Source organism: Nicotiana sylvestris, chromosome 5 (genome assembly GCF_000393655.2).
Source record: "Nicotiana sylvestris chromosome 5, ASM39365v2, whole genome shotgun sequence".
Lineage (NCBI taxonomy): Eukaryota > Viridiplantae > Streptophyta > Magnoliopsida > Solanales > Solanaceae > Nicotiana > Nicotiana sylvestris.
In genome coordinates this window covers 52,005,182-52,030,147 of record NC_091061.1, presented here as the reverse complement: position 1 = coordinate 52,030,147, position 24,966 = coordinate 52,005,182, and the positions used below count along the sequence as shown (strand labels likewise).

General features: G+C 38.0%; 2 protein-coding genes across 2 annotated transcripts; one reads left to right on the top strand and one right to left on the bottom strand.

Annotated features, from left to right (window-relative positions):
- The first annotated feature begins 6,189 nt into the window (after positions 1–6,189).
- On the top strand, positions 6,190–6,888 carry LOC138868649 (uncharacterized). Its single transcript, XM_070146214.1, has 2 exons — positions 6,190–6,262; positions 6,338–6,888. The coding sequence occupies exons 1-2, from the start codon at positions 6,190–6,192 to the stop codon at positions 6,886–6,888; spliced, it is 624 nt and encodes a 207-aa protein (XP_070002315.1).
- A 14,754-nt stretch (positions 6,889–21,642) lies between these two features.
- On the bottom strand, positions 21,643–23,495 carry LOC138868648 (uncharacterized). Its single transcript, XM_070146213.1, has 3 exons — positions 23,136–23,495; positions 22,551–23,039; positions 21,643–21,822 (listed from the first exon to the last, which is right to left on the bottom strand). The coding sequence occupies exons 1-3, from the start codon at positions 23,493–23,495 to the stop codon at positions 21,643–21,645; spliced, it is 1,029 nt and encodes a 342-aa protein (XP_070002314.1).
- Positions 23,496–24,966: the final 1,471 nt, after the last annotated feature.

Here is a 24,966-nt window from a genome sequence, read left to right as displayed (position 1 = left end):
GTCAGTGTAAAGATTGGTAGTTCAATATGGAGACGGCGCTTGCGACGACGGCGTTCAGCAGTGGCTTCTTCGGTTGAGAAAAATACGTATGAACGCTGAGGAGAAGGAAGTTAGGGTTTTGAGGAGGTAGTAGTTGTGGTTTTGGGTGAGGATGAACAGATGGTGTGATTTGAATTCTGATAGCTACGGAGGAACGGATGGTGTGATTTGAATTCTGATAGTGGCGGAGGAACGGCGGAGAGAGCGAAGGAGGATGCCATAGAGAGGGGGAAGAGTGGCAGTGGTCTTGGGCTAGCCTTTTAATTAGTTTTGGGCTATAAAATGCATACTGCAATTTTATAGCTAGCGGCTAATATTAGTTTCTAGCGGCTGGCCATAAATGAAGTTTGCTCTTTTTTCAATATCTCTTCCATCTTAGTTGGCCCCATTAATATGCGTTTTCATAAGTTTCTTATTATCGGGTCAACGGTTCTGGAATTTCATATAAGAAAAGCTTTCAATTGTTGAGAATCTTGAGATATGAGTGATCAGTTTTTTTTGCATAAAAATTTCATAGATGACATGGCAATGCACGTCTATAAAGACTAGTTATATAAAAATGTGGGGAAAACATGATCACCAGATTAGAGAAAAGATTGCTTATAGTATAATGGCCCAATTAATAACGTGAATTTTAGCTGACTCTAAGAATGTTCAAGCAACTAAGACATTATATTTCTGTTCATAAAATCAAACAGAAATATTACTCCAGATGCAATTGTGTAACGAACCGGTCAGTCATTCTATCTATTGTAGTCTTGTTTCCCTATTTATTTCCTCTTCTATGTTCATTTGTGATTTTGTAACTTCCCGAGTTGGTTAGTTTTGGTTTTAGGAAGGTTTCAGAGTGAATTGAGTCACTTAGTCTCAAGGTTGGAGGCTTAAATTGAAAGAGTTGACCGGAGTTTGACTTTTATGTATATAACTCCGGAATAGAGTTTTGATCGTTCCAATAGCTTTGTATGGTAATTTTGGACTAGGGTGTATGTTCGGATGTCGATTTGGAGGTTCGTAGGTTGATTTGATAGTTTTTTGGCGAAAGTTGGAAAGTTGAAAGTCGAGAGATTTGACCGAGAGTTGACTTTATTGATATCACATTCGGATTTTTATTTCGGAAGTTGGAATAGGTCCATTGTGTCATTTGGGACTTGTGTAGAAAATTTGGGGTCATTCGGCGTTGGTTTGATATGATTCAGCATTAGTTTTAGAAGTTGGAAGTTCATTAATTTCATTAGGCTTGAATTGAGGTGTGATTCGTGGTTTTGAAGTTGTTTGATGTGATTTGAGGCTTCGAGTAAGTTCATATTGTATTTAAGGACTTGTTGGTATGTTTGGATGGGGTTTGGGGGGCCTCAGGGGTGTTTCTGATGGTTAACGGGTCATTTTAGAATTGGTGTTATTGCTAAAGCCTGGAGTTCTGGTGCAATAGTACCTGCGAGGGATTTTTCGCAGGTGAGACGCTGCAGAAGCGGCCATGTGATCGCAAGTGCGGGTTTGGATGGGGCTGATGAAGGTCGCAGGTGCGAAGGTTCGATCACATCTGCGAACCCACAGATGCAGATAATGGGACGTAGAAGAGGAGGAAGGCTAGCAGAGCTAGGACCTCAGATGCAGAACTGTTCTGCAGGTGCGAACGCACAGAAGCGGGAGTCGGACCGCAGAAGTAGTTGGTCAGAACTTAAGTGAAGTGCACGGGTGCGCAATTTGGACCGCAGAAGCAGAAATTCGGAGTGCAGGTACAAGTTCACTAGCAGGTTCTTATATTCGAAGGGTTTGAGTGTTTTCTTATTTTGGGAGATTTGGAACTCGGTTAAGGGCGATGTTGATAATGATTTTGCTACAATTGAAGGGGTAAGTGAAGTTTAATCACTTTTGATGTTCTTATTGATTACTCTTTGATTATTACACCTAATTTTAACGAATCTAAGGCGGGATTTGGGGATTGGAGGGTCGATTTTATGAATGGAATTAGATGGAATTAGTATGGTTGAACTCGTAATTGAATGGGTGTTCAAAATTTGTTAATTTTGTCGGGTTCTGGGCTACGAACCCAGGGTTGACTTTTTGGGTTGACTTTGCATATTTGATTCAAGACTTTAGCTTTATCATTTGGAATTATTTTCTATGACTGTTATTGATGGTATTAAGTTTTTTTGATAGATTCGAGCCATCCAGAGATTGATACGCGGGGGAAGGTCTTGTTAGAGGAATGATTTGGCTTTCTTGAGGTAAGTATCTTGTCTAAACTTGGTTGAGGCACTAGTTGTCTAAATTATTTGTGATAGCTACATGCTATGGATGTGCATATGTGTGGGTTTGAACCCATGTGTGTGCACGGGGTATTTATCCATATTCAGGGTAGTGTTTAGGCTATAATATGCCTAGAATTGACTGTTAAGCTTTAATCTATAATGTTTGTCATATTTGTAACCTTGTTGTAAACTATTTGAGCCATGAGGTTACATAGAGACTAATTCCCCTGAATGAACATGATAATTTCTATTTTGTGATGAAATTGCTGATTTGAGCTATGATAGCACACTTTGCACATGCCTACACTTTAGCATGTCATTTATACCAGTCCAGGAGCATGAGATCTCTTATTCATTCATCATATATATGTATTCTTGTATATTTGCTTCTATGTGATATGATTTGGACTGGGTGCTTGTGGCCACATCGGGTGGATTGTGTTGTTGTGCATATGACGACAACGGGCGGTGTTATGCCTATGACCATGCCGGGCGGATTATGATATTGAGCCTGTGACCACGCCCGACTGATAGCACACTGAATTGGTCGTGCATGCATGTAGATATGGATCCATCCCCCTAAAATCACCCTCACATGCTTCTCTCTTGATGTGTACGCACGAATATTAAGGAAAACTGATCAGTGGTTTGGGCACGGATATGGAGAGGTTAGGGAAAGTCTGGCCAGTGTTTGTTTTGGATTTTGCATTTTTATCTTTACTTGCAATTTCCATGGTTATTTTTCTGACTCATTTGCATATCATCCTTATATGCCGTATCATTTACTAAGCAACGTAATTGAGTAATTGTGCGCACAAACAGAGATAGTTCTTTCTGTGCTTTATACTTGATCACATTATTGTTTCGTACTTGTCGGATTTATAAAACTGTACAGGTTATCGCAAGCATCATTTATGATTCTTGCTTCTTTTATCTCGCCGAGGTTAGTTATGATACTTGCTGAATATATTGGGTCAGTTGTACTCATGATACAATCTGCACTTAATTATGCAGATCCAGGTATCAGACCTAGTCATCAGTAGCTGAGGCTTGTAGAAGAGTTGATTACGGAGAGACAATGTAGATTTGCATTCTTGATCGCAGTACTGGTGTCTCTTTTCTTATGTATTGTTGTCTTTATTTAAGACAGTAATGTATTTGGTCATTTCAAAATTGTATTTCTGTATTAGAGCTCATGACCCATATTTACCAATTTTGGGGAATTTATCATGTATTAGCCTTATTTGTTATATTGAGGTTTCAGACTTATGTTATTTATGTAAATTCGACTATTATTGTTATGTCTGACTTGCCTAGTAAGTGTGTTAGGTGCCATCATGACAGGTTGGGATTTTGGGTCATGACAAGCTGGTATCAGAGCCCTAGGTTCATAGGTATTATGAGTCATGAGAAAGTTTAGTAGAGTCTTGCAGATCGGTACGGAGATGTCACTACTTATCTTTGAGAGCTTGCGAATTGTTAGGAAAACTTCACTTTCTTGTATTCTTGTTATGTGGATTTGTTATTTCAAAAGTTTGAAACTTGACTCTTATATTCTCTCATAGATGGTGAGGACACGTGTGATCGGATCAGGCAGACGGCTACTAGTACCACCAGTTAGGGTTGCGATAGAGGCAGAGGTGTGCCTCGTACTACAACAAGAGCAGCACATGTGGAGCCACCAGTTTTTCCAGCCGATGAGCAGGTACCAGATGTTGGTGAGTGATGGTAGGATATAATCACATGTTTTAGTCGCTTATTACACTTTAATTTACTACACTTTAATTGAGTTTGAGCTTTAATCTCTAGTGTTTTTGATAATTGTGTGTTTTATGCCTTGTAGGAGTGATTCCGGGTGATGTAGATGCTATGGAATGAATTCGAGTGATTTAGATCTTTGAAGTATGAGTAAAAGCCCAAAGGATTCAGTCGGGATCGTGTTCGGAGATCGATAACTACGTCTGTACTTCAAAAATGAAGCAAAAGGCAGACTCTGAGAATCCACCACTGTCGTGGCGCGTCCACCAGTCAAATTACAAGCTCTCTGACAAGCCCCACTGCTGCCCCGCATGGCGCGTCAACCCATGCAGTGCGCCTATGCATTTTTTATAGAGTAACAATCCAATTTCGTCTGGAAGAAGGTGGTTTCATTTGGGTCTAACCCTACTTAGTATAAATACATGTAAAAACGTTATTTTATGAACTTTTTTATACATCTTAGACCTAAGGAAGCTAAGGAGAAGGTGGAGAAGCAAAAGTACAAGGATTTCATCATTCAATCCTTACTTAAGACAAAAGCTTGAATCATTTATGTTTTCCTTTAACATAAACATATTTGTGATGAATTGCTCCATATCTATGGAGTAGTTCTCTTTAGAGTTTGATGGATTTGGTGTCTTGATACTTGTTAGTGGATTATAACTCTAGTTTTATCTATTGAATCGTTTTGGATGTTTTAACTGTTGCATCTATATTCACTTGTTTATGTAATCGAGAAAAGCATAACTTGTGATATTCTTGCATTATATTTTGTTGGTTGGATTCATTAATTTTTCTTAGTAATTGAAAGAGGCTAGTTGAAATGTTGATTAAACCTAGTTAGGGGGATAATCGAGAGAGGTTCTCCTAAAGACCAATTCACTACGAAATCTCGCATATCTTCACATGCTTAAATTGGTTCATCTTGTGAGATTGAGACTTAATCGAGAGAGGAGTTTCTACTAAACATTTGAACTAATAACCAAGTAAATTTGAGAGATTCACTTGAACATTAGAAGTGAATTATCTAGAGTTAGATTCAAAATATTTGTCTTGCACCTATCCTATCAACCCTATTTTTTCTCCCATTGATATCTTTCCTTGCTCATTACTTGCGTTGATTGTCACTAGTCAATAGTTTAGACTCTTAGTTAATGTTAGTTTTAATCACATAATTCTCAATTGTTGATCATCTTGGATAGCAATCTAACTACAAATGATAATATTATTTAACTCTAATCTTTGTGGATATGATATTATATTTTACTATATTCAACAAGCGAGTATATTTGAGTGTGTGTTTTGCACTCGTCAAATTTTGGCGTCGCTGTCGGGGATTGGTAATCAATAGTGTTAGAAATAGTTTGTAGTGCTAATTCGGGAATTTTTCTTTTTTAGTTTATTTTTTTCTTTTTATGTTTAGTGTTCTCTGATTGTGCGCCGGCTACAGGTTAGAATGGTGCATGACTCGATCTTCTGGGAAAGAAGTGCAACCATATATACGAGCCAGAAATTGAGAAACAACTACGACAGCTGAGGAAGAAAAGAAATCTTCCAGAGAATATGGAGAAGGTTGGGAAATCCTCAACCAAAGAAAACATGGCTGGAGATGATGATAATGTAGATTTGGCTGCGAGGGAGGCAACCCAACTCAGAGAGAAAGCTGCAAGGGATGTTGATGAAGCAGCTCTGAGAGATTCACAAACTGCCTATGAAGAGGAAATGGCTCGAAGAATGGCTCAAAATTATCCCTTGGGTGCAGACCAAATCAGAAACATAGCTCTTGGTGTAGGGACACCACTTGGAGATTATGCTAGACCGGTCTACAACCAAAGCTTATCAAGTGTGAGACCACCTCTAGTTGCAGCTAACAATTCTGAGTTGAAGCAAGGGTTGCTTCAAACCATCCAAAACAGTTGTGTCTTTAGAGAAAAGATGAACAAGATCCAAACAATCATCTGATAGACTTCGAGGAGATTATGAATACCTTTCAATACAATAGTGTGTCACAAGATGCAATTTATTTAAAGGCATTCCCCTTCACACTCAAAGATAATGCAAAACATTGGCTTCGAAGCTTGCCCCAGGGATCAATTAGAACAAGCCTCAACAACCAAATCAACCTGGCCTAGAAGATCTAATGAAGTCTTTCATTGTCAAGACAGATGAGAGACTAGATGCTCATGGTGCAGCCATTAAAGAACTTGGCACATGTTTGCAAAATTTGGAGAGACAAGTGGGACAAATTTCAAATATATTGTCTTAGAGAATCCCAAGTACTCTGCCAGCTAATACTGAGAAGAATCCCAAAGAAACTGTGACCTTGAGAAGCGGGCAAGAGTTGAAAGAACCCACTCTAGTCCGAAAAGTGGTGTCACCTGAAAAAGAAAGTAGGAAGGAGCTGAAAACTGAAGATGATAAGAAAAATAAAGGCAAGAAGGGAGTTGACAAAAAGAAGAAGGAACAGATTTCAAGCAGGGAGGAACATGATGTGAGCGAGCATATTCCTGCTCTACCTTTTCCCCAAAAACTCTATAGAGAAAAGCTGGACAAGATGTTTGAGAAATTTCTAGATATGCTGAGACAGGTTAATGTTAATTTGCCATTCATAGAAGTTCTCTCCCAAAAGTCATCTTATGCGAAGTTCTTGAAGGAGATCATTACAAAGAAGAGAAAGATAGAAGAGACCTCAGTGGTCAAGCTCATAGAGCATTGCAGTGCAATTTTGCAAAACAAACTCACACAAAGTGGAGATCCAGGGAGTTTTGCCATACTTTGCTCTTTAGGCACTCTTAACTTTGATAAATCTTTGTGTCATTTGGTGCCTCAATTAATCTAATGCCATTGTCTATTTATAGGAAACTAGAGAAGGAGATTTGAGAGATAAGGTCGGTGCCAATATCTTTGCAGCTGGCAGACCAAACGACTATAACACCCGAGGGGATAGTGGAAGATGTCTTAGTTCAGGTAAATAAGTTCGTATTTCTTGTGGATTTCATAGTGGTGAAGATGGAGGAGAATAAGGAGGTCCCCTTTATCTTAGGAAGACCATTCTTAGCAGCAGGTAGAGAAATATTGGATATACATGATAGAAAACTCATGCTTAGAGTGGGTGAGGAGGCTGTAACTTTTGAGATGAATGTAGCAACAAGGGTGAAAAAGGAGAAACCAGTTGCAAGTGTTGAGTGGAAGGTGAAGGGCGTGAAAGAGAAGGCTGCATTTAGTGAAAAAGATAAGTGTGGGGTGTATCCTAAGAAGGCTGAGAAGAAGCTTTCTACATGGATGTGTGCACTAGTTAGGGCGCGTAGATAGATACCCACTTTGATTTAGACCCCGACTAGAGATTCAGGGAAGTTTCCTCTACCTTATGCTTTTAATTGTGCATCATGGGGATATGCCACAACTTAAAGTGTGGGGCAGAGGATATTTGTATGTTGTATGTATGTATGTTAGTTTTAGTTTTTTTTTTCCTTTTTAGTAGCTAAAGAAAATATTGAAAAAAACATAATTTTTTTAAAATTTTTGACTTTTTCCGACGATGGATATCATTCGACAGGTTTCTTGAGTGATTAAAGTCAAAACAAAAAGGCAAAAAAAATTTCTTTTGTAGGTAGTGTAATAATTCCCTCTTGATTTTTCTTTGGGCCACTGTTCTTTTCCAAGAGTTTTGTTTGAATCGGGTGTAGTTAGTTTTTATCTTTGTTAAGGAGTAGAAAACCTTACGCTATGATTTGTATGGGAAGCAATATCTCTTGACTTTGTTATGCCTTAAGAATAGTGAGTGCTTTAGTTTTGACGCTTAGACTCAATTGTGGACTTGTATAGGTACTTTAAATTATATAATCTTAACTTTGCTTAACTGTTTTGACTAGAGTGTCTTGATGAATCCAATCCTGAGTGAGTTATGTGCCAAGTGTGTGTGAGGTTTTTGTGTTATTCTGTGCATTACACTTGATTTCTAGAACTTGTCCTGTGTATTTGCAAAGCGAAATAGTAGTTTTTTTATTTAGTTTTGGAACTGATATAGGCATTTCTTTGTTGAGCCAGTTATATGCTATTATCCACCTAATTGTGATGTATCTTAGCTAACCCCTTTGAGCTTGTATTCCTATTTCTCTGGCAACCACATTACAAGCCTTATCTATTTGTTTGAATTGACCATCTTTTTGAACCTTTTCACCTCTCATGAGCACTTGAAAATTGTTATAAACTTTGTAAAAGTCGAAGTATGAGGTGGTTGGTTTGGCTTTTGAATGAAACTAATCAGATAAGGAGAAAGGTGCAATGTTTTGAAAAGGTAAAAGCCACTTGAATTGAAAACTAAAGAGAAAGAAAAAAAATATAGTCGTATTGTTGTGCAAATTATTCTTTGAAAGTAAAACTCTTGATGTAATTGTGCTTAAAAAAGTAGGGAGTTAATATATATTGATGTGAAGGTGGAGTCTTGGATGGACATAAGTGTGGAGTTTTGAACGGTTAATTGTATGTATTAAAGTGCTTAGGAAGGTGTAGTCACTCTTAAATCTAATTGTATCCTACTCGTCCCGTAGCCTACATAACAACCAATTAAAGTCCTACTTGATCCTTGACTGAATGAATTCGATTAGTAGAGTAGTACACTATAGGCAAGCCTATGATTCATCTTTTGTGGCATATTAATGTTGTTTTTGAGAGTGAGTGAATTCTTTCTATCTTGAGTTCCTAATAGTTATTAAACTTTATTGTGTGCGGAACTACTCTCTTTTATTGGGTGAGGGCACTTGATTCATGAAGGAAATGTAATGTCATTGACCTCTGTGTTAGAGTAAGTGAGCGGGTTGTGAATAATGTGTGGTACTTGTGAGTCAAATCATGAGGCGAGGATGTTACACTATTGTGCTAAGTCTATTTTAAATATTCTTGGTGTAATGAGTTAGGAGAGTTGTTTAAAATGGTCATGTCTATATAAAGTGTAGTTTAATTGCTCGAGGACGAGCAATGGTTTAAGTGTGGGGTGTTGATGTTAGGCTATAATCACGTGTTTTAGTCGCTTATTACACTCTAATTTACTGCACTTTAATTGAGTTTGAGCTTTAATCGCTAGTGTTTTGCACTAATTGTGTGTCTAGTAGAGTTTTGTTTATGGGTGTGTTGTGCACCACACTTATAAACAGGAGGCTACAGGACATATAAGATGTTATCCTTTCTTCTTATCTTAGATCGTGCAATATAAGAATTTATGTTCCTTAATGATATGTTACGTTTTCAGCGATGCCTCTAAAGACTACAGCCGCTAGTACGGGTCAGAAGGCTACGAAAGTGTTAGAAAGAGATATAAGTTGCACTATGGAGTCAGACCCATCTGAGATCATGAGTTCTATTGAGGAGGATCCATCCGAGGATCCATGTGAGTCATCTATTCGAGCTGTTTCAACCACTCCGGCAGCAGATGGGGTGAGAGGAGTTCCGACCTCACCAAGGCACGTAGTTTCATTATCACAGCCGGTTGATCAGGGTATGAGGGGAGTAGTACATAGATTGGCACAGCTGGGTTTCCCTCAGGTTCAAAACTATGTCAGGGTATTTGCGGACACCAGCTCTTCTGAGGTTCTAGATAGTCCACAGTCTTGGGAATCCGTCAATCAAGGTTTATTTGTGTATGTTATAGGATACGCAGAGGAAAAGGATAGTAGTTGGGCCAAGAGGAGGAAGGTAACTGATAAGGATATGAAGGTTCCGTTTCAAAGTGTGTTTGATCGAAGCTCTCATATAGAACGAGGCAAAGACCTCTCATGTAGACTTCCTCCAGATGTTAGCTTTTGGTTGGAGAGTTCCACCTCTTTTTGGAGTATTACCAAGTCAGGGCTATGAATGTGTTAGGTTGTTATGAGGACGTAGGGAGCCCCGTCCCGACTTGTATATATTATGGTTATGCTTACTTAGAGGTTTTGTAGACAGTATCCTGTATATAGTTTTGGATATGATATGTCTACGGCCTTTCCGACCCCTATGTATATAAACCTTTTTCTAAATTAGTTATGCGAGTTAAGTCTTAATATTTTTACTTATATATAAGGATGTCGTTTATAATGGCCCGTGATAGATTTGATAATAAACAAGGATAAGGTACTTGGTGTTTGGTTGGGTAGAACTTAATATTACAATGGGTACAGATTGGTTGGACTTTTGTTATGCTAACATCAAGTGTAGATCAAAGATAGTTTGATTTCAGTTCCTAGAAGCGCCTATTTTAGAATGGAAAGGTAATACGGCATCGCCAAGAGGTAAATTTATCGCCTATCTCAATGCAAGGAAGATGATCAGAAAGGACCATATTTATCACTGAGTTCGGGTTTGGGATGTGAAAGTAGAGTTACCAACCATTCAGTCCATCCTTGTGGTTAATGAGTTTCTCGATATTGTTTTCCAATGAACTTTAGGGTCTTCCGCCAGAGCGAGAAATTGAGTTGCTATTGACCTACTACCAGATACTCATCCAATATCTATTCATCCCTATAGAATGGCCCTCGTAGAACTAAAAGAGTTGAAGGAACAACTAAAGGATTTGCTTGAAAAATGCTTTATCAGACCTAGTACTTCATCATGGAGAGCACGTGTGTTATTTGTGAGGAAGAAATATGGTTCCTTACGAATCTGTATTGATTATAGAAAGTAGAATAAGGTGGCAATCAAGAATAAGTACCCCGCTCTCGAGGATTGATGATTTATTTGATCAGTTGCAAGGTGCCAAATATTTTTCAAAGATAGACTTGAGGTCCGGGTACCATCAGGTAGGTCTTAAGGAGGAAGATATCCCGAAAATAGCATTCCGGATCAGATATGATAACTTCAAGTTTCGTGTTATGTCGTTCGGTTTGACCAATGCTCAGCAATGTTCATGGATTTGATGAATCGTGTCTTCAGGACCATTTTAGATCTTCTCGTAATCATATTTAACAACGATATATATTGGTATATTCTCTTTCAGAGGCTGAGCATGCAGATCACTTGCATACTGTGCTCAGAGTTCTACAAAAAGGGAAGTTGTATGCAAAATTCTCTAAATGTGAATTCTAGTTGAACGATGTAGCTCTCCTTGGGCATATCATATCGGGTGAAGGCATCCGGGTGGATACACAAAAGACAGAGGTAGTGAAGACTTGGCCTAAACCCATAACACCGACGAAGGTTTGTAGCTTCTCCATTTGGCAGGTTATTACGGGAAACTTGTAACGGAATTTTCTTCTCTTCTAAGCACTTTTGACCAAAGTGGAATGTGGTGTCTTGCTTGATGTTCCGGAATAACATAAGGAAATCTATGGCGCAAGTAAGTTGAATAAAGGTTGTGAATAAGTATAAATAGATATGTGTAGGTCGCAAGCTAAAGTATGGTAGAGCGACAAGGTTTTAGGAAGACGGGAAGAAGGATAAGAAAAGATGAGTGAAAAGGTAATGGGAATGGATAAGTCCTTAGGGTAAAGCTCATAAGAGAGCTGATGATTTCTCTAAGTTCCAGAAGGCTCAGCATAGCCTGAAAGACTCAAAAGATTCTAAGACTTGTAGCATTTAGAATAAATAAAATGCTGCCCTGATAGTGGAATAAGGGCGAAATTGTGATGGATAAAGGATGAAGTTTGGGCCTCCAAAGAGGAGAATTTCATAAATTGTAAAAGATTAGGATACCCATGTAAGTTAACTCAGAAGGGAACTAAGTTTCAATAGATCGATGCTTGCGAACGGAGTTTTCAGGCATTGAAGGACAGATTAACTTCAGCACCAGTTCTACCGCTCCCAGAAGGGACCGATGGTTATGTTATCTATTGTGACGCTTCAGGCATTGGGTTGGGTTGTGTGCTGATACAGCATGGTAATGTTGTATCTTATGCTTCTAGATAACTAAGAAAGCACGAGAAGAACTACCTGACCCACGATTTAGAGTTAGCCGCGATGATTCATACACTAAAGATGTGGAGGCACTACTTGTATGGCATTCATGTTGATATCTATACGAATCATAAGAGCCTCCATTATATCCTCAAGCAAAAAAAAGGAATTAAATTTATGTCAAAGGAGATGGTTGGAACTACTTAAAGACTATGACGTTGATATTTTATACCATCCGGGGAAGGCAAACGTAGTAGCCGACGCCCTCAGTCGTAGATCTATGGGTAGCCCATCATATTTACAGCCAGAAAAGAGGGGAATAGCCCATGAGGTTCATCAGCTAGCTAGTCTTGGAGTTCGGTTACTGGACTCATGTGATATTGGAATTACTATTCAGGATTCGGCAACATCCTCTTTAGTAACTGAAGTAAAGGAACGCCAGTACGAGGATCCTGTGTTAGTTCATTATAGGGATACCACCCCTCAGAAGGAGAAGACACCATTTGAAATTACAGAAGATGGGGTCCTCAGATATCAAAGACGATTATGTATCCCTTTGCAGGGCTGCGTTGGTAGGCCATGGGAGAAACTCACTATTCTCGTTATTCTATCCATCCAGGAGCGACAAAGATGTATCATGATATCAGGGAAGTATATCGGTGGGACGAAATGAAAAAGGATATAGCGGAGTTTGTTGCTCAGTGTTCTAACTGTCAGCAGGTTAAGATTGAGCATCAGAAACCCGGTGGGTTATTGCAGGCTATGGAGATTCCAACTTGGAAATAGGAAGTAATCAATATGGATTTCATCATAGGCTTACCTCGTATCCAGCGTAAGTTCGATTCGATATGGGTGACTATTTATAGGCTTAAAAAGTCAGCCCATTTTTTGCTCGTTAGAACTACATATTCCTCAGAGGATTATGCAAGGTTTTATATTAAGGAGATAGTACGACTACATGGTGTCCCTGTATCTATTATCTCGGATAGAGGAGCTAAATTTACAGCTAACTTCTGGAGGTCCTTCCAACAACGGATTGGGGACTCAAGTAAGTCTTAGTATATTATTTCATCCCTAGACAAACGGACAGGCTGAACATACTATTCAGACACTGGAGGATATGTTATGAGCTTGTGTGATAGACTTCAAAGGTCGCTGGGATGATCATCTACCATTTATTGAATTCACATAAATAATAGCTACCATTCCAGTATTCAGATGAAGCTCTTTACGGATGGAAGTGTAGATCACCTGTAGGGTGGTTCGATGTTGGAAAAGCTATGTTAGTAGAACTAGACCTGGTTCAGCAAGCTATAGAAAAAGTAAAGCTTATCCAGGATCGACTGGTGATAGCTCAGAGTCGTCAAAAGTCATATTCTGACATGTGGCGATGCGATTTAAAGTTCGAGGTTAATGACTGGGTATTCTTAAAGGTGTCACTTATGAAGGTGTGATGAGGTTTGGTAAGAAAGGCAAACTTATCCCTCGATATATTGGGACTTATAGGATCATTCGAAGACTGGGCCAAGTAGCTTATGAGTTAGAATTGCCCTCAGAATTGGAGTCTGTCCATCCGGTTTTTCACATATCTATGTTACGGAAGTGCATTGACAATCCTACCTGAGTGGTGCCTACGGATGATGTACAGATTACAGAGGACTTGTCATACGAGGAAATTCCAGTTGTCATCCTAGACCGACAAATCCGCAAGCTACGAAATAAGGAGGTAGCCTCCGTGAAAGTACTTTGGAGAAACAATAATGTGGAAGAAATGACTTGGGAGGCTGAAGAAGACATGAAATCTACATATCCTTACTTATTTCCTCCTCCAGAGAAGGGTTCGACTGGGACATCACAATCATAAGGTACATGTATGAATTCTGGTGTTGGTTATTGTCATTGGTCGGTGAGGCCATTGTCGTTAGTAATGATTGTGGTCCTATGTGGCTTTAAATTAATGAATTTCTACATGAAGAGTGGGTAGTATCGTTGTTACAAAGTTGAACCTACCAAAGTTCTATTGATCCCGGGGAGTTGAACATTCGAGGATGAATATTTCTAAGGGGGAAAAGATGTTACATCTCGCGTTTTCGTACGTTAAAAGTTTCGTCTTCAGTTAATTGACGTAGACTCGGGGATGAGATTATCTTGAGGTTAACATATTTATGCTAATTATAACAAGCGATAAGTAAGTGTCATGAAGGATAAAGGATACACGAATTAAAGAAAATGAGTTTCGTTGAAGATTGCCAATTTGGAATAAAATACGGATCGAGCGATAATACCCAATATTTATGGACTAGTACCATGCAAAGTACTATATGACCACGGTAGTACGATGTATAAAGTATATTAAAAATAACTAGAATTTAAGTAATTTGAGATAATTTTTAATTATGCAAGTAATTTGTTAATTATCGGATAACGGTGATTATCACCACCCCAAAACGTGGCAACTAACCACATGATAAAAAAGCGACCAAGGGTCAAATTATCTTAGGTGGCTATCTAGGAACAAGGCTTCACGTGTAAGAGACAAGTCTATGTAGTCTCTTAGTCATAAGACTTAATAAGTCTCTTATAGAAACCATATACTTTCCGTTCAAATGGAAAAGCACTTCAAAAATATAAGCTAACACCCATGAATCTGAGTGTAAAGAAAATGTTAGAAGCAGAAGCCTAATTTTCATTCCAAAAAAAAGCTTCATAAAGTCAGAAACAATTTCGTTCAAAAATTTCGAAGAATCAAAAGCAAAGTTTCGTTCAAGGATTTCAAAAAGAAGAAGCTTAATCCGATTTTTTTGAGTTCTAAGTTCAATCAACGAAGGTTTTCCAACGAAATATTATACGAAGTTTTCCCTACTCTAGGTATGTTAAGGTCATCCCTTCTTTCTTTTGGCATGGTCCAAATTATACAAAAGAAATGAGCAAATGCACAGTTTCCATAAATTACTCTATCCATAGAAATACTAGGGGAGTCTATATTCTTGATTCCCCATGTGAATTGTTATTATCTTCTGTTCATGGGTCTCGGAATAATACACAATTAAAAAAGTTTATCCGGAAGGAATATTGAAATTTTTACGTATTTTTCATGCATTTCACCCATTTATACATGTGCATTGACCGATGACCAGATGTCGTTATATACACGTATATATGTACATTATATTTATATGGGATATGGGAAAAGGTTACGGCGTTATATACGCATTGTCAGACCCCTTTTTCCTACTTCACTTAACCTCTTAAATTAATAAAAAGATTTTATGAAGCTCAAAAGGATTTTCAATTTTGAAAGTGACAAAGTTGTGTTCAAAAGAAAATAACTCAGAGTCACCACCTGACATTGATTTCGGTGTGCCAGATCACCGTTTTTTAAGAAATAATTTTCCTTTTAAAACACTTTAGACTCTAAACTAAGTCTGCACCAGAAATTCGGGTAAGGGGGTTCATTTGACTCGGGGAGAAGGTGTTAGGCAATCCCCAAGTCCCGTGAAAGTCACGGTTGCGTACTCGTTCTAGTTGACTTTTAAAATATTCAAATTGAGGTAAAATCACAAAAAAGGAAAATAAACACAAAAGAGGCTCGAAGTCGTCCCCACCTAAATAAAAGAAAAAAAAATAAAAATAAAATAAAAATACTAGAAGTTCTATTTTCGGCCTCCGAATACAAATACTACGGGACATACCCCGGATAAATATATACAAATTCTACGGGGCATTCCCCGAATGAATTAACTAACTAAAGGGGGCGACCTCTCACCTCGAAATCAAAAGCAAATAAATTGAAAAATCCTAAGATTGCCTGCCCAATTATGGTTGGCCTAGCATGCTCCTACGATAAAGCAACAAATATTCCAATTCAAATTTTGCTTCATTTACTTGAGCACACAAGCGGGCATTAATACAATCCGCACAAATGAGCATTCAAGTAAATCACAGAAAAGCATTTCATTTTCACAAATAAACCTGTCTTCTGGCTCAAACTAGATCAAATTTGGAACTTAGTGTCTTTAGTATAAGGAAAATGACTTTAAACAATTAGAAAGTACCAACCAGATTAAAAATTATAAAACATTCAGGTAAAGAGATGAAACAGAGCACACATTATCAAAGAAAGTTCAACCAAACTCGTCGCTACTCGAAAATTGCGGAACCACATCTACCAGGACTCGGATTCAACACGAAAACCATAAAACTACAAGTTATGCATCAAACTAACTTAACAACTAATGAATCTCACGATTCCTAAATCCTTTTAACTAAGGCACCAAATCATAGTTTAATCACACAAAAAGAAGCGAGGGAAAGAAGTGACCTGAAATTGTTTTTAATTAGTAGAATTTCGGCAATTACATCAAATGAATTGAGCAGTTGATGCACAAATCCAGGGATTTCAGCAAGAAAACTTCAACGGGACAACCGACTTCGACCGGAAACTCGAATGGAAACGAACTTCAACTCAACTACGTCTTCAATCAAACTTCATTTTCGGAACAAGAATCCGAAAAACTGAAGAAACAGAGCTCTAATTTTGATTTTGATTTTTATTTTTTCGAAATTAACTATGTCAAGAAATCTGAATAATAAAAACTGTAAACAGAAATTTTCCCTTTCTAGACCTAGCTTTTTTCCTTCTCGTCACTCTTTCTCTGTCTGCTCTCGATTGTGCGTGTGTGTGGCTGTTTCTGGGGAACAGAGAGTGGTGGAGCAAGGAACCGCGTCGTTGGTGCACGGGAGATGGGGCTGTGGCTGGTTCCTCCCCGGCGAGCTGTGGTGGTGAGGGTGGTCGCTTGGGGTGGTGTCGCGGCTGCTGGCTAGTCAGATGGAGTGAAGGGGTGAAGAAGGTGCTTAGGTCTTCTCTTGTGTATTCTTCTGCTATGTGCAGATCACCCCCTCCTCTTCCTTGGTGTGTGCGCCTTTTTTTGTATCAAAATTCTTGGAGAATAAGAAATGAGAAACCGTGTGGACCCTACGTGTAGTGTGCAGGTGGTGAGATAATGAATTGGGGTGGCCAAATATTAGAGTGAATTTTCAAGAATGTGTACTGTATATGCTTTTCTTAAAAAAAAAATAACGTGAGGTTCCAAAGTTTGTTAAAGAAAAAGAATAAAATAAATAAAAAAATTAACAGGACCTTTCTTTTTTGAACTTAGTAGGAGAAAATTTTGAAATATCAAAATATAATTAGTTAATTAAATTAAAAGAAAATAACATATAAACTTTGCACAGTAACGAAAAGTTTTGAGAAAAGCAAAAATATTACGTATTAACCACTTATACTATGTACATCTTAATTTAAACCCATGTGACATTTTGTTTTGTCTGTTTTTCTTAAAATTCATCAATATTAAGATAAACTAAAAGTAACTAATAATGGAAAATATTTTTGTAATTTTTATTTTAACAGAAACTAGAGCAAAAGGATCAAAAATTTGCAAAATAAAATTATTAGAACTAAAAGAAACATCTAAGCACTAAAAGGTGTAAAAATCTCGGGGAGGGTAAAAAATTGCATGTCTATAGCTACCCCTCTTTGACTTAAAATACGAAGTATTTTCGGACAAATAACGACTAGACAGGTTTTTTGACCCGACCCTTATTTAGGGAGACCAAAAACTAAGAGGAAGGAGAATGTGACCGAGCCCTGGTATCTGAGCTGCCTACATATCCTTGGCTATAAAGGAATCAGGTCACGTATAGTTCAGAAGTAGGAACAGTGATGGAGTATACTGAGATGTCGAGCCAGTCGAGGTGTCGTTCCGTCGAGATTCCGGTCCGCGGTTCTGTTATTACATCAAAATCAAAATATGAAAAAGACTAACTAAGCCTGTCAATTATGAGTTACAAGATTCCTATCTATAAGTCTTCTGAAGCTTGATCTTGAGTCTTGAATGGTTCTTCATGCAGACTTTAGATTTGAACCTTGACGCTTGCTAGTTGCAGGTGCTAGTTCATTCTTCTTAAGCTTTTCGGATCAAAACCGGACACACCATGCTTGTGACTTCAGTCATGTCTTGAGCAGCTCACATCTTTCATCTACTTCTGCATTTGGATTCACTTCTTGCTTTTTTTTATATTCTGGATTGTGACTAACTTCTGTTGATTATCTAGGACAGTTGACTCGCATTCTTGCCGCGAACTTCTGCTACTTCTAACTTGAATTAAATTCTGAAATGACTTCCCTTGTTCTCCAGGTGGGCACCTGATTGCCAAAACTTGAACTGTATTCCCTTATTCTCTAGGTGGGCGCCTGCAATTAATAGAACAAAACAAATAAAATTTTCTGCCCCAGTTTGCACTAGGAAGATTTGTGAGTTATTAGCAAAACTATAAATCACCTATGCTACAAATGCAATGATGAGAGTAAAACTAAAGACTTGACTAGCATGTGCATCTCCGGTGAGTAAAACCAAGAATATTTGACTAGCAAGTGTGTCTGCTAAGAATAGAACCTGAATGACCCAGACTAGGAAGTGCGTCTTCTAGATTTAAGATTGAGCTTGCGGAAAACTATAAACTAAGCTTGACTAAAGTAAAAACTGACCCTATTCTCCAGGCAGGATCCCTGATTTCAAGAAAACTAAAGATTAATAACTTAAGAAAACTAAAAATCTATCATAGGAGAAAATTCATCAGACTAGGTTTTCTATCTTAGGAGAAAAATTCATCAGACTAAGATTTCTATCCTAGGAGAAAATTCATTAGACTGGGTATTTTTTTATTTTTTTTATTTTGGTATCTTAGGAGAAAGATTCATCAGACTAAGATTTATATCCTAGGAGAAAGTTCATCAGACTAGGTCTTCTATCTTAGGAGAAAAATTCATCAGACTAAGATTTCTATCCTAGGAGAAATCATCAGACTAAGTCTCTCATCTTAGGAGAAAGGTTCATCAGACTATGATTTTGATCCTAGGAGAAAGTTCATCAGACTAGGCCTTCTATCTTAGGAGAAAAATTCATCAGACTAAGATTTCAATCCTATGAGAAAATTCATCAGACTAGGTCTCTTATCTTAGGAGAAAGGTTCATCAGACTAAGATTTTGATCCTAGGAGAAAGTTCATCAGACTATGTCCTTTTTTTTGTTATCTTAGGAGAAAGATTCATCAGACTAAGATTTTCTATCCTAGGAGAAAATTCATCAGACTAGGTTTCTTATCTTAGGAGAAAGATTCATCAAACTAAGATTTTGATCCTAGGAAAAAATTCATCAGACTAGGTTTTCTATCTTAGGAGAAAAATTCATCAGACTAAGATTTGATTGGGAGGAAAATCTATCAGACTAGGACTTTTATCCTAGGAGGAAAAATATGAAGAGCAATGCAACATTTTATGCACACTAGCAAGACAGGTAAGGAAAAAGATTTGAGAAACTTTCCTTTGTCGACTCTTCTCTTCTTCTTCTTCTTCTTTTTCCTTTTTCTTTCTTTTATTTTCTTTTTCTTTTTTTCCTTTCTTGTTTTTGAACCAACTTGTTTGCACTGCTTTGTTCCTATTTCAAACAAAGAAAACTTGTGAGTTTAAATGTGGTGGTTAGTTTATGGCATTGACCTTGAGGGCGGCTGCTTCTACACTTGCCAAGATAACTTTGATTTCAACTTGGATGACCTTGACTGTTATCGACTACCCATTTTCTTTCAACCCTTATCACAAAAAACACCTCCGCTCCATTCGATCTCAATATCCTCTATCTATTGCATTTTGCTCATGAATTGACATTTACTGAACCCTTGCATTTCACATGAATCTCAAAGCATGTTGATTGTTACCAACTTAGTGCGCATACCACTTTTCCCTAACTTATGCCACTCTGATGTGGTAGCCAAATTCGTTTTGTGCAATTGGGAAGCTGGTAGCAAATTTTGAAGTCATTTCTCACTTATTCTGACCAAACAGACTCAAGAGGGAACTCAAACAAAACAAGAGGAACAAAATAAGGGACAAGGGAAAGAGGTGATACCTAACAAGAAAATTACAATATAGAAACGTATCAGATGTAGATACCAATTCTAATGACCATGATAGGCACATTTGGATTAAGTGGCCTAATCTCTCAAGCAAGTCTAATATTCAACTCTTGTTGTACCTCTTCGCTGTGAAACTGGGCTTCAGCGCTTCAATTGTCCCATCTGATCCACAATCCCCGGTTGACTTGTAGTGCCCTGAAGGGTTTTCACCATCAAGCCTCTCTCATTTTTTGCTCTTTTCCTCAACTCGCCGCCGCCTTACGGTTCTCATGAGGGTTTTCACTGATAAGACTCTCTCATTTTATCATTTTCTCTCTTTGTGCTGAGAACAAAGGTATTACCCATGATGCAAGAAGATCATACTTTCACCACACACTTGATTTGGCATCCTCAAATATTGGTCGAAAGGTCTTTCTTTGGACCGTAATGTAGGTTTTTGGACAAGGTTGGAAAGAAAGGGTGGCATGAACGCTCAAAATAATTTAAGATGAAAGGGTTCAAAATTACAACTTTTGGAATCAGATCTTTTGGCAAAATTAAAACTTCTGCCCCAATTTCTTAGAGTTTGGGGATTTTTCTTTTTTTACTTTTTTTTTTGTTTTGATGGGATTTCTAAGAAAAACTGCCCCACTCTTGACTTCGGAGATTATGAAATATTTTATTTTATGTGACCAAACCGTAAGGCTGCCTACGTATCTTGTGGTGACAAGAATCAGGTCGAATGTAGTTCAAACAAAGTTGGTATTTTTTTCTTTTCCTTTTCTTTTTTCTTTTTCCTTTTCTCTTTTTTTATTTTTTTCTTTTTCTTCTTCTTTTTCTCTTTTCTTTTTTCTTCTTCTTTTTCTCTTTTCCTTTTCCTTTTCTAGTTCTTAATTCTATTTCTAATTCCAAAAGAGGGGTATGAAACAAAAATTAGGGCTCAAAAGGGGTAGCAAAAGATAAAAGTGTTTGGGTAGCAGAATAAAATGCATTCGTCATACCAAACTTTAAAAATGCCAGGTACAAGCATGCAATTGAAGATAAGTAAAGAAATCATACATAGTACCTATTGACGACATCGACACAAACAAAACATGCTATGGGCAATACTTTTGTCCCAATGAATGATCCTTGCCAGTTCGAAGCAGACTTGATTCAAACTTATCTTGATGTGGAAGAGTGCATTTCAGCACTGACTGATCTACCTCAAATTGCTTGAGAGACATTCCCCTGTTGTATGTTCTAATCAACCTCTTGATTTCCCACACTAATTGCCTCAGTTTCACTCAATTCTTCAGGTTATCTCAGAATGCGTGAATCTTTACTTGTTTCCTCAAATGCATTCTTTTGTCAAAAACTGTGTCATTGCTTCATGATTAGACTAACTTTCAAAATCAGACTGTGAATTATGCGTGCATTATGTCACTAGAGTCAGCATGAAAAGAACTATAAAAGAAAAAGTGACCTAAACAAAAACTGACTAGAACTAACAGAAATTAAGAGATTGCATTAGACAGATGGTGAAACGGGTTTGAACAAAACAAGCAAAATAGACATGTGTTACAACCCTGGAACAATCCTAGATAACACTAGACAAGTTACTACCACTAAACGAACTAGGAAAATAAGAGGAAGAAGAGTTTGAGCCACAAGACAATATCCGGATTACAACCCTGAAATAACCCGGACAACAGAAATGACAACAAAATAAAACCACCAAAACTCCTCAATGGCTAGCCAGGAAAGGAGTGTCTTTCCAATCACCAAGCTCTACATCTTAGCCATTAGGTTGCACATCAAAATTACTAGGACCTTCACCAATCTCAATATCATTAACTTCAGTCAGCAAGTTCCCAAGAGGATTCTCATACTCCCTGTCACCATGCATCTTCCTCACAAAGTGTGCATCATCATGTGCAGATAAAGGATTCTGTGCGAAATTCTGGGTGTCACTGTCCTGGACCACAATTATCCTTCTTGAATCATTCTTTCTATCTCTCTTTTCAAATCCCGACAACTTTCAACATTGTGCCCCTAGGCATTGGAATGATATTCACACTTTTAGAAGGATCAAAGATTCTTGCACGCCAGTCCACATGATTCGGAGGAATAGGTGCAATCAGGTCATAATGCTTTAATTTCTCAAACAAGCTTGCATAGGACTCTCCTATCGATGTAAAATTATCTTTCAACCTTTGTTTACCTCTATACACCTGGCTTGGATGTGGGTTATGGGGCACTTGGAAATTTTGTGGAGGCTGGAGGAGATTTTGCGGTGCTGGTGCTATCCTTCTGGGGTGTCTTGGTGGCTGGACAACATACTAGGGTGGAGCAACAGAGTATTGCGGCTTCTCAGGGGAATTATCAAAAACAAACGAGGCTGGTCATGCCTTCGAGATGTTCTTCTAGGACCTCTTCTCGACCTTGATGTCATCATGATTTCTTCAACCTTCTCACCGTTCCACTAATATTACCAGATTCAATTTGGACAGCCTGAGTTGCAGCTTTGAGAGCTGCTTGACTTATAATTTTGCCTGTCTTAAGGCCATTCTCTACCATTTCTCCCATTTTGATTGCTTCCGAGAATGATTTTCCAACTGCGAACATCATGTTTTGAAAGTAATCAGGCTCTTGAGCCTGAAGGAAGACAGTGATTAGTTCGTGGTCATCCATGGGTGGCTTAACTCTAGCTGCATGTTCTCTCCATTTAATGGCATATTCCCTGAAACTTTCAGTTAGTTTCTTCTTCAGATTTGAAAGGGAATTACGGTCCGGGGCAATGTCAATGTTATATTGGATCTGTTTGACAAAGGCCTGGGCCATGTCATCCGAAACATACCAGCAAGATGTGTCTTGACCCATAAACCATTCAGAGGCTATACCCGTAAGGCTTTCCCTAAAATAAATCATCAGAAATTTTTCATTTCCTCCGGCACCTCTTAGTTGATTGCAATACCTTTTCAAGTGGGCTATGGGGTCTCCATGTCCATTATACTTTTCAAATTTGGGATTCTTGAAACCAAGTGGCAAACGAACATCGGGGAACATACATAGATCCTTGAAGGCAATACTCTTTTGACCTGCCAGCCCTTGTATGTTTTTCAACTGTTGTTCCAAGCTTTTCAGTCTTTGGGTTATTTCTTCCGGTGCTATTTTTCTGCCAGACTTCTCAATCTTTGTAGGAAGATCAAATAGGTAAGAGTGGTACTTAGGAGAGTGGTATTGTTCTTGCTGGGTAGCAAATTGTGACTCATGAGTTTTTCTCTACACCACTGCTGGCTGTGGGATGGTGAAGAAATACATAACTATAGTGGTTGTCTGATTGGTTGTCAATGGCACACTTTGGTAGTACGCAACAGAAGTTCTAGCTATAGTCATGCAATTGGGATAAAGACTGAACCTAATTGGATAGAATTGATTGGACAATGAAATCAGACTGGTAGTAGCCGAGATGGGTGTAAACTCTAGGAAAGCATAAGAAAGGGGTGGTCCTTGGCCATTGGCCCATGCTTGACACATTTCAGACATTTGTTGTTTTAGCCTTTGGACCTCATCGTTCAATTCAGATTCCGACTCCACAATCTCCCTCGAGGGGTCGACAACTCCTGTATCCAAGTCTTTGCTAGCCATGGCTTCCTTGCTTTTGACCTTGTGTTGTATGAACGAATATCCAAAGTGCCACAAACTAACCACCCTCTTCAAAGTAGAAAAAAGGAGCCTTTGACCGAAAAATCTTGATGGCAACGGGAACTCGAACACGGACTTCGAGCTGCATCTCAACTCAGTGATCAATTTTTCCCTCTATCATAGCTATACTAGTTGCCATACAAACTCGACTTAGATAACTCATATTGTTTGCTATTTTTTTTTTACCAAGATTGAAATTATATTATATGGGTAGATAAGATTTGTGCACGGATGCTGCAGCTATATAGGAATTAATGGATCTGTATCAATTGGCATAGGACATCGATTTTGGAGACACGTGAGTCGACGGTGACGGTGATCGGAAAACTTTGGGCAGCTACTGCTCTCTATTCCTACATGGGTCTCTAATCTCAGCACAATACTTTCCCCGTTTTCTCTTTCGAACCCCGGATGGCAATTTGCTAGAAAAAAATGTAGTTTTATATTATCTTGAAAAGTTTCATGAACAGTGAGCTTTTGTTTTCTTTTGGGGGGTGCGTAGGCTATTTCTTGAATGGAGGAGTTAGGTGGGTCGTTGGGTGTCGAGCGGCTGGTTGGTTCAGGGAATACCCTAGGGTTTTTGGTCTTGTGTATATGAAGAAGAAAGGTTAGGGTGTAAGGGTTAATTGGGCCAAGAAGATTGGGCTTGGAAATTTTACAAAATTAGGCCAAAAGAATGCTGAAAATTCAATTTAAATACCTACAAAAATGTAAAAACTCTTAATTGATTTTGATAAACTATTAATATTAAAAATAAAAACTAAAAATTAAAGTTGAAACTATTTTTGATATTTTCAAGGATTATATTAGAATAAAAATAAGTTAAAAGTAATATATCTTTCTAAAAATACCTAATACTGAATTAAATAGAAAAGTGAAACTATTTTTTGTATTTTTCCATTTTTTGTGCCTAAAAATAAAATTAGATTTAATAATAGAGTGAAATAATATAGAAATAAGCTCAAATAATATTCTAAAAATACTAGGACTATTAAGGGTAATTCTAATACAAGAGTCAAAAATTACATGTCTACAGCTGCCCCTCTTTGAAGGGAAACACGAAGTATTTTCAGAAAAAGAACAACAAGACATGTTTTTAACCCGACTCTTTATTTAGAGAGACAAAGAGCTATCACACCCCTTTTTCCTACTTCACTTAACCCTCTTAAATTAATAAAAAGATTTTATGAAGCTCAAAAGGATTTTCAATTTTGAAAGTGACAAAGTTGTGTTCAAAAGGAAATAACTCAGAGTCGCCACCTGACATTGGTTTCGGTGTGTCAGGTTACTATTTTTTTTAAAAATAATTTTCCTTTTAAAACACTTTGGACTCTAAACTAAGTCTGCACCAGAGATTCGGGTAAGAGGGTTCATTTGACTCGGGGAGAAGGTGTTAGGCGCACCCCAAGTCCCG

Excerpts from the sequence above, each read along its gene's own strand:
- LOC138868649 (XM_070146214.1), top strand. The coding sequence starts at position 6,190 with ATGAAGTCTTTCATTGTCAAGACAGATGAGAGACTAGATGCTCATGGT. Across the intron at positions 6,263-6,337 it reads CATTAAAGAACTTGGCACAT|CTAATACTGAGAAGAATCCC; the intron begins GTTTGCAAAATT and ends GTACTCTGCCAG.
- LOC138868648 (XM_070146213.1), bottom strand. The coding sequence starts at position 23,495 with ATGGCTAGCAAAGACTTGGATACAGGAGTTGTCGACCCCTCGAGGGAG. Across the intron at positions 23,040-23,135 it reads CCATCCCACAGCCAGCAGTG|ATTGAGAAGTCTGGCAGAAA; the intron begins GTGTAGAGAAAA and ends CTTCCTACAAAG. Across the intron at positions 21,823-22,550 it reads GGAGAGAACATGCAGCTAGA|GACAGTGACACCCAGAATTT; the intron begins GTTAAGCCACCC and ends ATTGTGGTCCAG.